This window comes from Carassius carassius, chromosome 28 (assembly GCF_963082965.1).
Source record: "Carassius carassius chromosome 28, fCarCar2.1, whole genome shotgun sequence".
NCBI classification, from domain to species: domain Eukaryota; kingdom Metazoa; phylum Chordata; class Actinopteri; order Cypriniformes; family Cyprinidae; genus Carassius; species Carassius carassius.
In genome coordinates, this window is record NC_081782.1 from 10,301,985 (window position 1) to 10,316,213 (window position 14,229).

At 37.6% G+C, this 14,229-nt stretch overlaps 1 protein-coding gene across 2 annotated transcripts; it reads left to right on the forward strand.

The window, feature by feature from the left end:
• Nucleotides 1-808: 808 nt before the first annotated feature.
• Nucleotides 809-13,736, forward strand: LOC132107907 (sodium-dependent serotonin transporter-like). 2 transcript variants are annotated; one of them, XM_059514249.1, is made up of 14 exons: nucleotides 809-935; nucleotides 6,364-6,942; nucleotides 7,570-7,704; nucleotides 8,022-8,244; nucleotides 8,874-9,012; nucleotides 9,104-9,238; nucleotides 9,403-9,506; nucleotides 10,051-10,178; nucleotides 10,383-10,495; nucleotides 11,289-11,420; nucleotides 11,600-11,699; nucleotides 12,211-12,311; nucleotides 12,673-12,840; nucleotides 13,323-13,736. In XM_059514249.1, the coding sequence occupies exons 2-14, from the start codon at nucleotides 6,564-6,566 to the stop codon at nucleotides 13,404-13,406; spliced, it is 1,941 nt and encodes a 646-aa protein (XP_059370232.1). In that variant the 5' UTR covers nucleotides 809-935; nucleotides 6,364-6,563; the 3' UTR covers nucleotides 13,407-13,736. The 2 variants fall into 2 exon arrangements, with proteins under 2 accessions (XP_059370232.1, XP_059370231.1); XM_059514248.1 differs by lacking the exon at nucleotides 809-935 and adding an exon at nucleotides 4,286-4,325.
• The last annotated feature ends 493 nt before the right edge of the window (nucleotides 13,737-14,229 follow it).

The following is a 14,229-nucleotide window of genomic DNA, read 5'->3' on the forward strand; positions in this document are numbered from 1 at the left end:
AGTTAACACATTCTGATAATTTCAGTAAATTTTACAGAAGTTTTCTCTTGGCTGGTCAGTGATATCGCTGTCTAGTAGCATTTTGATGTTTAATGTTAAAAACTCAGGTTTAAAATTTTGTAATATACAAAATACATTGTTTCTTTTTCTTAATCCTTAATATACACATTTAAAAGATTTTAAAAACTAAATTCTTAGTTTTTACACAAGACAGAAAATGTCTGCTGAGGAAACTAAAGACATGCACATTTTTGGCTGCTTACCAGATTTGGCTCTTCACACAGCAGATGACTCACTGAACTGGACATCTGATTCAGTGTAATCTGAATTAATTTACTTCTTCAATGTATTCTTTTTGTTCTGCCAAATCAGTTTCAGTCCTCCTTATGACCAAGATTTTTCAGTAAATGCTTCCATATGGCAAACTATCCATATAAGACTTAAACCGAGCACCTTCCAACAACATAAAATGATATTATCAGACTGTTTTGCATGGATTTAACACAATCTTTCCACTACCATGTAGAGACAGTACCCTTTTGAACTTTGCAAAGACTGCTTTTAAAGACCTCAGAGGAACGGTGCCTTTTTGTTGGCCGTTCCATGAAACAATTATGCCTTCAAGTCCTCATCCCTACAGAGAGTGAGTCCAAGAACTCTATAGTTGACTGCTGAAATGGGACTCTTGACTGAATGTCTGTGCCCTTAATTCTTTCATATCCAGATCTGCCACTGGTTAGCAAGAAAGTTAAAGGGGAGTGCATTTGTCACAGACACAATCTAAGCTTCTTATTTCCCTCCTTTAAAATCTGTTTTGCCTAGTTGAGATACCTTCACCCAATCCCTCCGTTTCCCTCCTGGCTTTCAGTTCATTGGGCATTGCGGATTAACCTACTAGCTCAGACAGATTGGAAAGACTTGCTGTTCTCCAAACTGTAAGTGTAATTGTATGTCTTTCAGAGCCACCAAACATGAATGTTTGCAGGATCTTATGTGTTTGTCTTTGGGGATTTAAAACAGGGTTGTAGCATGTATTACATCCAGCTTAAAAAAAACTAAATCAGCCTCTCTTTGATGTTTGAGACAATATTTGGCAAGATGCCTCAGATAAGCAAGAAAAACTGGATGTAATGGATCCTCAGCAAATGTTGTTGATGCTTACATTAGTTGTGTATGCTTTGCGTGTAAAAAGTAGAAAAATTATTTGTATTGTCACCTGAAGGACGTTGCAAAAACCTCAAATTACCATGAACTGCAGATCTCAACTTGACATCTGTAAGGTAGGTCACACTTTCTCCATCTCTCTCTTTAGGTACGCAATAAGCAAAATTGAAAACTGTGTTTATTTAGTTATATTTTTAAGGTTATTGACTAACACATTATATGTCTGATTTTCATATGTAAAGGTATTATGTGTACCTGTACAAGCGGCTTGGATAGTGCGTTTGTAGTTCCTTTCTGCTCTGTAGAGGGCGCTGTTTCTCCCTAAAACATGCCCAGAGAACATCCTTCTCAATAAAAAGATAGAAAATAGAAATAAAGAACACTGCTTTGACAGCGAATTAATAATGATAGATGATATAAATTTGAGAACACCTGAAAAATGTTTAGAGGAGGTTAATAATTAATAAGACGAATGATCTTTGACGTTGTTCTCCTGAGGATCATCAAACAGATTAAACGTCCCGTCTCCTTCGGTCCGTGTGTGCCTTCATCACATTTCCAGCTCTCCTTCTGATCCCTCTGTCCCGTCTTCTAACCCCTAATTGTCTAAACGGAGACGGGAACACTCACAACAATATGTCAGAGATTAGCAAAACTGCCAGCCGTCTTGTTTTCTGCTCGGATTATGTCACTGAAGTATTTAGATATGCGCGTGATAGCAACATCCGTTAGCGTTGCTCATTTCATTTGGCCTTAAAGTATTACACGTTTAAGAAAAAGATAGCACATACTTTTTAAACAAAACATTTCATAAAAAAGGGTGAATTAATCAAACTATCCCCCTCTCTAATACTATAGGCCTAATAAAAAAGGCCTGTAAAATTTAACAAAAGCAACCTATTTGTACAATTTAATTGTTCATGTTTAATGTAGCCTAATAAAGAACACGTTTAGTAATTCTATTAGGACAGCTGTATGAACTTAATAAATGACCAAAAATCACCTAAGGATCAGTTTAAAAAATATTTTCAGGGGATATCACATACCACTTTATTATAGATTTTTATGTTAAAATACCTTTTTTGCTAATTACACATAATTGCAATTTACACTGGACAATCAAGGCACATCTTTAATTTAATGGCAATTTGGTTAGAATTCCTTAAAAATAATAATAATTATCAAAATAGTTGTTGTTTAGGCTGCAATATGTATGTATTGCGCTTTAGTAGTACTTTCTATGGCCTGCTTTCTCTTTGTTCCAAAATGCAAATCTTGCATTATTATCTTATTATTATCTATATTATTTGTTGTGTGTGTGTGTGTGTGTGTGTGTGTTCGTGTGTAGTTGTTGGTTGTATGTATGTTTGCACTAAGGTGATGGCTTTTATTCAAGTAAACAAGGCATTTTAATAATCTCTAATGATATGTTAAGAAATTGACAACTTGCAGTATTAGAATCGTTCAAAACCAATGAATGTCAGTTGTGTTGTAGTTTATGGCGTTTAATTTTCAAATAGTAATAGGTTTTGTGTCCATCGATAATATTAACTGTGTTATTTATGGATCGCAGATCACTCAGAAGAACAGCAGGGTAATGTACTTATCTTTTCCTGTTGTTTTAACCCTTATTGGTTACATTGTTACATTATGTACAGTTTAAAAGTCCATGTGGAAATCAGTTGTTCATATTTATCTCTTAAATCTTGTTTACAATTAGGGACTCAACTGTGTGCGTAATTCACTTATTCACCATGGCACTTTGAAGATGAATTGACAAACAAGGAGCCTATATTTTAACTGTTTTTAGTCTATTTTTTTACAGCTAGCCTCCCAAACAACATCATTGTTTGCATTTAATTGAGAATATGCATTACCAGTCAAAATTCTGGACACACTTTACTAGATTCATGGGATATCTTATCATCTTAAAAACATTTTGATCTGAAGTCATGCTTTCATGCTTGAAATTAGTTTTGTAATCAGTTGTTAGTTGTTAGTTGTTGTACATATTTTTCACACACACACACACACACACACACGCACATGCTCGCACATATATATAAATGTGAAAATGCATATATATATGATTTAATAATAATTGTGTGTGTGTGAGTTGGACTGGTTAATAAAGGAAAAGTGTCTATAATTTCTTATAATTTAAAAAACATTTTGATATCTGTAGTCATGCTTATACAGTATGCTTGTAATTAGATTTGTAATTTGTTATTAGGCTAGTTGTTTACATATTTATCACACAAACATTTATAAATTACAGACTACACACACACACACACACATATATATATATATATATATATATATATATATATATATATATATAAATACACACACACATACATGCACAGAAGGAGTATATATACAGTATGTGTGTGTGTGTGTGTGTGTGTGTGTGTGTGTGTGTGTGTATGTGTGTGGGTGGGTGTGTGTGTTTGTGTGTGTGACAGAGAGAGAGAGATAGAGAGAATTGGACTGGATAATTAAGGATAGGCAACAAGTGTTTAAAATGAAACCCATTCAATACATACTGATTTGTATGGAATTGTATGGGATTTGGAAAATGTTTTTTATTATAATTATTTAATTTAATATAAGTTTAACATTAATCGTTAGTATGCAATACAAATTTATTGATATTAAAGAATTATAGGTGTGTCCAGCTTTTTGATTAACATGTATATAAGGATATTAGCGATTCTTTTAAACTAATAGACAGTTTCTCTTAAACCTGATGTCAATTTAAGATCCTATGGGTAAGTCGAATATCTTAGTGGGATTTTGTGAATGTAGGTCAGTCCTCATTTGACACAAATAAAAAGTATGTGGATGTGCTTTAAACGAGGGCTTGCACTCTCCATTCATGCTTTTTGTGTTTTCTATGAACAGATGTTTAGTGGCAGGGGTCATAATTATATCATTGAGCTTAATTCTATGTGACTACATGTGAAGTGCCTTAGGGTGACTACTAAAAAGCAAGTTAAAGACTCTTTGGTAAAAGAAAAAGTAGAGGAAGACTGAGTGAGAGAGAGAAAGTGAGCGATCAGGGGTGAGGGGGGTGTGTCTTGAGCGCCAGGCTCCCAGGGACGGTGTTGGTCACCACCCTAACACAGACCCCCACAGAACTGCTCAACCGCAGCACGGTAGGGTTGCACTGTGCATGGTGTTTGTGGCTCTGTGTGTGATAATGAAGCGATTTTGAGTTGCAAGTCTTTGCTTGTGTGTGTCTGTACGCGCCTGCATGTGTAACAGGAGGCATTTTGATGTTTCTGTGTATGCCACTGAGTCTTTGTCAACAGTTTTATGTTGTTAAAGTTGTACTTTAACAGATATTTTCAATTCGTTAAAATGTGGAAGTCTAGTTCTGCTATAGTGGAGGTTTTAAAGAACCCTGACCTCGGGCAGCTCATTTTAATGAGTCTAATGATGCTGTAATGGGACTGGAAGTGTTTTATCTCAATATCTATTGATAATAAAACTGTTTTGTATTAACTTTATTTCATTTGGCATTTATGTGCATGTCAGAGGTGTAATAATGAAGATTGAACATTTGGCATGAGATCCCGGTCACCGAACAAACTCAACAAACACAGCTGCACTGATCTTGACCTCGCTATTATCTGTGATTATGAAAAAAAAATTCAGCCGAGGTGTCCGAGATGCTCAGTATTAGGAGAGCTGATTTAGTGTGTGTGAAAGACAGAAGATTTGTGGGTTGATTTAGTGTGTGCAAAGATAAAAGAACAGAAAGTAGAAAGAGATAGAGCTATAAATAATGAAAATCAGGCAGTTTGCCAATCAGATAATCTTTGTCCAGAAAAACATCTTAGATAAAACTTGTAATTCAATGTCTTTTATCTTGTCTTCTTGTCACTCTTGGATGAGTAGGATATGTGGTGGCAGCTGTAAATCATAAAAAAAAATTTAAAAAAATTTAAAATTAAAAAAACATTTACAAATGATTGATAATATGGCATGATAATTTAACTCATGCTTGTCCATATTTTTTAAATTAACTTTTTCAGTCATTCCCCATAAATGTGCCTGTGCGTAATTTTTGAGTCATTTTTGACCAATCAACTTTTACGTACAAATTAATTGTATTGATAAGTTGCCATGCTGGATATGTGCAAACATTTAACATTTCGCTTTTTGTCTGATTTTAATAGTGCGGAACACTTTCCACCTTCTCCACAGCCATAATAAAATCATTAATAGTTTTTTGCTTTTTATAAATGTGTTTTAAAGGAACAAATGATTCACTTTGAATAAATAATAAACATTTTTGGCGGTAAAAAAATCCCCTGATGGAAACTAAATGAAATGTATTAATTGTTATAGTGTGAGGAAAAGGCAAGCAGGGGAAAAAAATTTGTATTTCCCTCTCAATTATTCCTGACATTATTATGATCATTAAGTTGTGATGAACTGTAGTTGCTTAATAACTTCTCACCCACATGCATCACTGCACATCATTTTCAACTAGTAATTACAAACAGGTTTCACAGAATGATAGGCGGAATGTAAGGCTGTTGCTGGAAGCAACTTACCCTCCAGCTAATTTTGAATGCAAAATTACACTGTAAAACACAGTATAATAAATTATTGGTAATGTTTAACAGTGCATCGATCAATCAACAAGTGTTAAACCTGTTTGATCGTTAATTTCTGTCCTGAAATACAAATAAAATAGTTGTCTTTCATGCCTTACATGTGTTTGTTTAACATGTCGTAATATTTGGAATTACTTAACTCCAACTGTTAAATGCAATGTACCATAAATGTATATAAGATCTTTTTGAATAAGGTTAAAGGCTGTGCTAAGTGTAAGTTTTGTAATCTAATGCATCTGTGTGTAACATTGGGTACATTCTCTTATTGTAAGTTAAGTAACAACAGTGTCAAGGAAAATGAGAATAAATAACTGTCTTGGCAGCTCCTGAAGGCTTAATGTTGCTGTGGCATGTACAGAGTTCACTTAGCGTTTTACAGCTTTAACCCCATGTTGTAAGGGCATATTAAATGAAAATCTCCAGATATCTTTCAAAACAACATATGGTTTTCTGACAAAGGTGATGTGTCATTTCTTAAGAACACTTTGTATGAGAATGACAGGGGTAAATCCATGCTAAATTCCCTCCAGCGCCATCTGAAATTCCCCTCTCTTTCTTTGTTCTGCAGCTGGCCCTGAGCGGTGTTTTCCCACCTGAGCTTGTTAAAACGCAAAGGTTAAGGCCTGATCACACTCTCCTTGCCCTCTCCATCCCAGCCCGCTCCGTTCCAAACCCGGCCCTTCTTCTCCAGGCTCTCTGTCCCCTCATGGGCGCGATATCAGCCAGTGCAAGAGGACCACCGTCTCAACCCTAACAGCAGTCCTCACCATGGAGATGAAGCAATCAGAGATGATGAATCGAGAGGATGGGGGAGAGCATGAGAAGGAACAGGAGTCACAAGAAAACGGAAGGCTTGTTGCGGACAGCGTTGCGGAGAAGGGTCAGAAATCCTGCTCTGGACCTGGGCAGGTCTCCAACGGTTATCCCAGCACATCCCCACAAAGCCCCAGGGATGGTGCGGGTGCTGGGACGGACAGCGGTAGCACCCCTGGAGCATTCAGGACTCTGGTGGTCCAGCAGACCAGCTTGGATCCACCTAGGGAGACCTGGAGCAAAAAGATGGACTTCTTGCTGTCGGTGATCGGGTATGCAGTGGACCTGGGCAATGTGTGGCGCTTTCCCTACATCTGCTACCAAAACGGAGGGGGTAAGGTCAAACGTGTGGGGCAATAGTGATACTAAAGCTGGAGGCAACTCTGAGACAGATAAATGTTATGCACTTAAACAAATATTGTATAGCATTCCATTAAAATAAATATTTCCATCTTTGAAACAAGATCAACTTTTTGATGTTTGCTTAAAAAGAATTAATAGACAATGGGTAATTCTGCTGTTGTCTCCTTTCTTTGTGAGCGATCCAGCTTGCCTCGTCAGTACAAACAGGCTTTAGTCTCCTTTCATTGAATTTCAAGTAATAAAATCTTTGTAATTTCCTGTTTCACCATGCAAAGGGAGTGCATGAGAGATAGAGCGGGCAGGGAGACACTCGCCGCAACCAACACCATTAATTGTGGCTCTCATGGGTGGGACTTGCTCATATTGTTTAATAATCTGGCTCGCTGCTGCTCAATCAACAGCTATCTAGCATTCACGTCAAAAGCTGATGTATAAAGCTTTAATCAGGAACCCGGGGGCTTGTCTGAACAGGAACTTTTGTGTATGTTTAGCGTCTTTTCTGTAAGTACAATAGTGCTTTCAGGATGTGTTAAGACCACTGCAATGGAACCATGAAGTTCAACTGCGCTTCCTGTCTAAATCCTTGTGTTTAAATTAGGTGCCTTTCTTCTGCCGTACCTGCTGATGGCTGTGTTTGGTGGCGTGCCACTGTTTTACATGGAACTGGCTCTGGGCCAGTTTCACCGCAGCGGGTGTATCTCCATCTGGAAACACATTTGCCCCATCTTCAAGGGTAAGACTGGTCTGCATCACAAAGCTCAGACTTCTGAGACCAAAAACCCGGGTTAAGGGTCAGACAGATAACGACAGACTGACATGTGCTGTGCTGATAGTACACTCTCCCTTGACTTTCCTCTAAACTTCTTACTGATTCCATTCTCTCTTTGCTGATAACCAATACTCTGTTATGGAAATTGTCACATTTACCTGGTAAAATGCCAGTTGCTTAAGCAACTTGATTTTATGTAAATGCAACTTTGTCCTAAATGTCACCTACTGCCCCAACGTAGAAGGTGCTAGAAACATTTGCATGATCATGTTCTTTTGCAGGTATAGGCTTTGCTATCTGCATCATTGCACTCTATATTGCCTTCTACTACAATACCATAATGGCCTGGGCTCTCTACTACCTCCTGTCCTCCTTTCGTGCCACACTGCCCTGGACCACCTGCACCAACCAGTGGAACACTCCCAACTGCACCCAATACCTTTCCACCGACTTGAATGTCTCCTGGACCGACAACTCCATCTCTCCAGCTGAAGAGTTCTATGTGTAAGTGCAAGTCCAGGTTAAAAGGGATAGAGCTAAGAACTTTGCCTTCACTAGGCTTCTTGAACTATCGAGATTTAGAGATAATGTCTTATTCTCTCTCGATAGATGCAGGGGGGTCTGGGCCTGTGTATCCGCTGCTTTAAGAGAGATTTAGAGGCTTCATTTAGTTGATTGCTCCAGCTTTTTATTTGTGCTGCCGGTATTTCCTGTTTTCCAAATAAATTTTGATTCTTGTTCTTATCTAACCATCCTGCACTTTTTGGGGGGCCAGTTCTCGATATTAACAAACCATTAACTGTGACTTTTGCCTTAAACTCCTAATTTGCTGCTTATTAATAGTTAGTAAGGTAGTAGTAAGGTAGTAAGGTTGTTAAGTGTAAATACTGGGTAGAATTAGGAATGCAGAATATGGTCATGCAGAATACGTGCTTTATAAGCACTAATAAACAGCCAATTTGTTAATAATGAGCAGGCTAATAAGCAACTAGTTAACAGTGATAATTGGACCCTATACTAAATTGTTACCCTTTTTTTACTATTCTGTGACACCTTTATATCCCAGTAATGGCTTCTTCAGGCCTTTATATTTGTCTTTATAAACTGTCAACCAACTTCTCTCATGTCCTTAGACGGCAGGTCCTGCAGGTTCATCTGTCCCCTGGTCTTCATCAGTTGGGCTGGGTGAGCTGGCAACTAGCCCTCTGTCTGTTGTTCATCTTCACTGTTGTGTACTTCAGCATCTGGAAAGGGGTCAAGACCTCTGGCAAGGTATAATATGCAGGAAACCTCAAAGAAAAAGAACTGCCAACTTTGAGTTAAAACTGTTTTTCAGCAGCTTCTTCATGACTCTCTCTGGCAGGTAGTGTGGGTGACAGCTACCTTTCCGTACCTGGTGCTGCTGATCCTGTTGATAAGAGGGGCCACCCTGCCAGGAGCATGGAGAGGAGTGGTCTTCTACCTGAAACCTGATTGGAGCAAACTTTTAACCACTACAGTAAGTGGCAACTAAATCAACAATTCTGAATACTAAGATCTTGCACAATCCATGTTGGTTGCTGTCCCTCTTCCCCTATAACACATATTTCCTGCCATCTGTCAGTTATGATATGGATGAGTGAAAATCTTTACAGACAAATCACTCCATCTGTGTTTTTTCAGGTTTGGCTTGATGCAGCTGCACAGATCTTCTTCTCTCTGGGTCCAGGCTTTGGTGTTCTCCTGGCCTTTGCCAGCTACAATCCCTTTCATAACAACTGCTACAAGTACACCTGGCTCACATTTATACTGCTGTCATTTTCTATTATCTGCACTATGTTTTGTTATCACAAACTTGAACTTAAAATGTGAACTTAAGTCACATTTTATTCCCTGCCTCTTTTTGCATGCGTTTCTATAAAGGTTTGACGTTGGCCTAATACCAAGTATTACAGTTTGGCGCATAACTCTTCCAGCATTGTTCAGGCCATAGCCAAAATAATACCATGAATCAATAGATTTGTCGAGAAAAGGAGAGCTATTACTTCTCTAAGCAACCTTATTTATGATAAAACAAGTGTGAAAAAAATTAACTTTGCTTATCTGAGAACCAGAATATTATATATGTGCTGGAAGAAACCACCTAAGAACTTTTCTCAAAACCATAGCAATTCCTGAAATCCCCCACAACACTTTTTCTCAATCGCCAGCTTTCTAAAAATCGAGTTTTTATTTTCTGTTATCCCTTTTGTATCGCTCCTTAGTACAGCTATTTATCTTTTTACTATTTTTCCTTTTGCTCAAATCTTTATATCTCTCTTTGAATTGCAGAGATGCATTAATCACAAGCTCAGTGAACTGTTTGACCAGTTTCCTGTCAGGCTTTGTGATCTTCACGGTGCTGGGCTACATGGCAGAGATGCGCCAACAACGTGTGGAGAACGTAGCTAAAGATGCTGGTAAGCACCGCATTTCATTTCTACCTAATTTCTTTATTCTTGCTTTATGGCACCTTTTCCATTCAAATAAGTACATGTTAAAGTATTCTGAATAGCAGTTAATATCAATTGCAAATCATTGCATTGAAACTACAGTGTGATATGGCTGTTTACACTAAAATGACATCTGATTTACCTCTTCTAATTGAATGGATGTGTTCTAAGGTCCCAGTCTGCTCTTCATCATCTATGCTGAGGCTATTGCCAATATGCCGGCTGCTACGTTCTTCGCCATCATATTCTTCCTCATGATAATTATGCTGGGGCTGGATAGCACGGTCAGTCTTTCCTGCTTTCTTGAAATACTAGCCAATCAATTCTCTCTTAATGAATTTGATTTTTCCCTCTGTTTACTCAGCTTATTGTTTCTGAATTTAGTCAAATGTATTGTCAACAATGTTTCATTACATTAGGTCTTCAGTGTGCATAGTTAACCCATTCCTGTCGCTATGTTGATCACAAACACAATCAACCCTAGGAAAAAAGTATACATTTATTTCATACTAAGCAGAGTTCAAATCTAATCGACATATCACGCTTACTGATATACACATTTTAATCATCTATATTTGGAGTACTACTTGTGCACAATACATACTACTTAATATTAAGCCTAATATGTGTTCTAATGTCACTATTTATAATTGTGTGATCTTTGAATAATATTGTCTATAAATGCAAGATATTGAAAGTGTACCTAAAGTATACTTGCAGTAGTTTTACATTAGCACAATCAAATATACTAACGTTTAACTTTAGTTGGACTTCAGCACTACTTTCGCACACTTTTACATAAACATGTAAATGTATTTGTGGTATATTAGCATGAAATAAATGTATTTCAAATACATTTTAGTATATTTATTTTTTACTAGGCAAGTCATGTCAGGAATGGCTTAATTCAGTATGCAAATGATATAACTCTATATGTAGTCTATTTCTGTTTTATTATAATGTAAACATCCACTCAGTGCTGTATTTACCTTAAGGATCATTATTTGAAGTTCAATGGGTCCCTGACCTACTTTTCTATCATCCCATGCCTCTCTTGTGTGTGCTTGTGCACTACAGTTTGCAGGTCTGGAAGGGGTAATTACAGCCATGTTGGACGAGTTCCCCCACCTGTTGGCCAGGAGGAGAGAATGGTTTGTGCTCGGCCTAGTGTGTGTCTGTTATTTGGGCGCCCTCTCCACTCTTACCTACGTAAGTCTAACAGCACAGCTAACAAAAATGTAGTTTTGCTTTGGGGGATTTTCCTTCAGTTCTAATAGGCTTTAAATACTGTCCAGAGACCAAATTTGGAATTTTATCAAAATAACAGGCCATTCTCCAAAGTGTGCACATTAATTATTCCTTTTAATCCTGAGGCAATGTGTTTGCAGGGAGGTGCGTTTGTTGTTAAACTATTCGAGGAATATGCCACAGGCCCTGCTGTTATCACCGTGGTCTTCCTCGAGGTCATTGCTGTTTCCTGGTTCTATGGTATGTATTGGATTGCAGCTTAATCATTCAAAATCTAACTTTAATTAGTTTTGACTGTGCTTCTGGGTCTGAATCCATGCTGGTTTGTTGAACCAAACAAACTACTATGTAGTTTCGTAATGAATTGTCTAGACAAGACAGTCCCTTCAAGGCTTTTGGGCTGGAGCCGGAAAATGTATGCTTTTGATATTTCCATTTATGTTACTCAACTCCCACAAAACTTCAAAATAAAAACATTAAACATATAACCATTACTGTTGATCTTCTTAGCATTTATATATACATATATATTTTAATTCCTGAGAGTCCATTTTTAGTCCCTACTGCAGGGTGAGAAGTCATAACTGTTTCGCTACTTCTGTCACTTTATGCTCTGCTGTTGTCCATCTGTTCTTTCATATGCAATTACCGTCTATAAGTCCCAAGATTTTATTATGTGCCTCAAAAGTTTCGTAATCCAATATGCTGCTTCAGGTGATGTGCACTAAGTCTGTTTGTAAAATGCGTGCAGGAACGACACGTTTCTGCAACGATGTGCAGCTGATGCTTGGCTTTGCTCCTGGTGTGTTTTGGAGGGTCTGCTGGGTAGCCATCTGTCCCTGCTTCCTATTGGTCAGTCTATTACATTACATTTATGCATTTGGCGATTTCCCAAAACAACTTACATTGCATTCGAAGTATCTTTTATCAGTTCATGCATTCCCTTCATACCCATGATTTGATATGCTATGCTGTCCCGAGTTACAGAAACCCAGTTCAGAAAGGGCATTTACATGCAAATACACAAGGGACAATTGGCCCAAAAATGAAAATTCTGTCATCATTTTTCTCATGTATGACTTTCTTTTGAGGAACAGGTTTTGAACAACATGAGGTTGAGTAAATGATGGCAGTATTTTCAATTTGGGCTGAACTTTTCCTTTAACCTCTCATTTACGATGTTATTTTTATTTTCATTATTTCATGTCTGTAGTTCATTATTGGGAGTTTCCTGGCATTCCCTCCCGAGGTCAGGCTGTTTGACTACTTGTACCCTTTCTGGACCACAGTTCTCGGCTACTGTATTGGAGTCTCCTCCTTCATCTGTGTGCCTTCTTACATGGTCTACCATCTAATCACCACCAAAGGGACCTTCAAACAGGTGAGCCTAGACAGACGAAAACATCAAAACACATATATTACTGAATCTTGTCAGGTCTAATAAGTGAGCCAGATATAATAACGACACCTAAACATATTACAGCAGCACAAATGCAATTATGCTGCAACGTATCAGCTTGATAACGTTGTAAATTTTCTCTGTTTGAGACGTGAAGATAGACATCAAAGGGCGTCAAGGTACATGGCTGTCAGTCACTGTATACATCCATGAGTGTGTGTTTTTAGTCACAGGATGTGTGTTTGACAGATGATGATATATGACACAAGGTTAACCTTTGTTGATTCTGTTATGTAACGACCAGTCCTTTTAGCATGTCAGGTTTAGGGTGAGTGATTATGTGCCTCGTAGAGAAGAGTTTTAGCCCACAGCTGTTCTGTATTTATCTGACAAGAGTTAATCTCCAATACATTTTTTGTAGTTGAGCTGTTTGACTTACTTACTCTCAATGCTTACCCCTGTAGCGTCTGCTAAAGAGCATTACCCCTGAGGCTCCGGGGTCCAGCGGCCCTCAGAGAGACACAATTGTCATCACCAACGCCGTGTGATACATTTCCTCTTCTGCTGGACATGTAGCACAAACGCAGGGGACCCGTGTCTCCTGTAAGGGCCTCAGCTGACCTCCCTTCACACCTCACCCCAGAGGAGTCTGCTACCTGTATTGTGTGACGGTGAGGCCAGGCCTCCGAATACATTGTTTTATTCTTATTCTAGCCGTCCATGTGTGACCACTGTCAGCGCTCATATGAGTTACTGACTGCCGTAGCAAGTTCTTGAGTTTGTGTTTTGTCCTTCCGTTGTTAATTTTAGATCTCCATGAACATTTATATATATACATATATATCTGAAGGATCATGTTACATTAAAAAATCTCACCAACTTTAGTGAAGTCTGGGATAAGAACTGGAATGAAGTGAGTTTAACTATATGAAAATCTTACATTTCTAAAGATATATTTCTTTTTTCTAAAATAGTAACTAAATACATAAAGATTGTTATATTGTGGTTTTGTGACCAATTTCAGGTATATTTTACATGTACACTCATTTATATAAGGCCAAAAATTATTTTGTTTGTTTATTGTTATTATAGAAATTTTTAAGTATGACTTCAAAGAAGCTGTTTGTGGTTTAGGGACTTAATCCATCACTAATTATGAATATATTTTCTTATTTTCTGTCTTTTTTGTTAAAATCTTTTTTTATTTTATTTTACATTTCAGGAATGTAACAGAATGTTTTTTATGAGACAAGCAAAGGCCCAATTTTTTTATGTTTTTTGCACAGGTGTGTATGTGTGTGTGAGTGGATGTGTGTGTATGTGTGCATCTTTGACACCCATATATGTAACAGATATTAAGTGTTTAGCCTA

Coding starts and splice junctions, on each gene's coding strand:
- LOC132107907 (XM_059514249.1), top strand. CDS start 6,564: ATGGAGATGAAGCAATCAGAGATGATGAATCGAGAGGATGGGGGAGAG. Junction 8,245..8,873: donor CCAGCTGAAGAGTTCTATGT/GTAAGTGCAAGT, acceptor TCATGTCCTTAG/ACGGCAGGTCCTGCAGGTTC. Junction 10,179..10,382: donor GAACGTAGCTAAAGATGCTG/GTAAGCACCGCA, acceptor ATGTGTTCTAAG/GTCCCAGTCTGCTCTTCATC.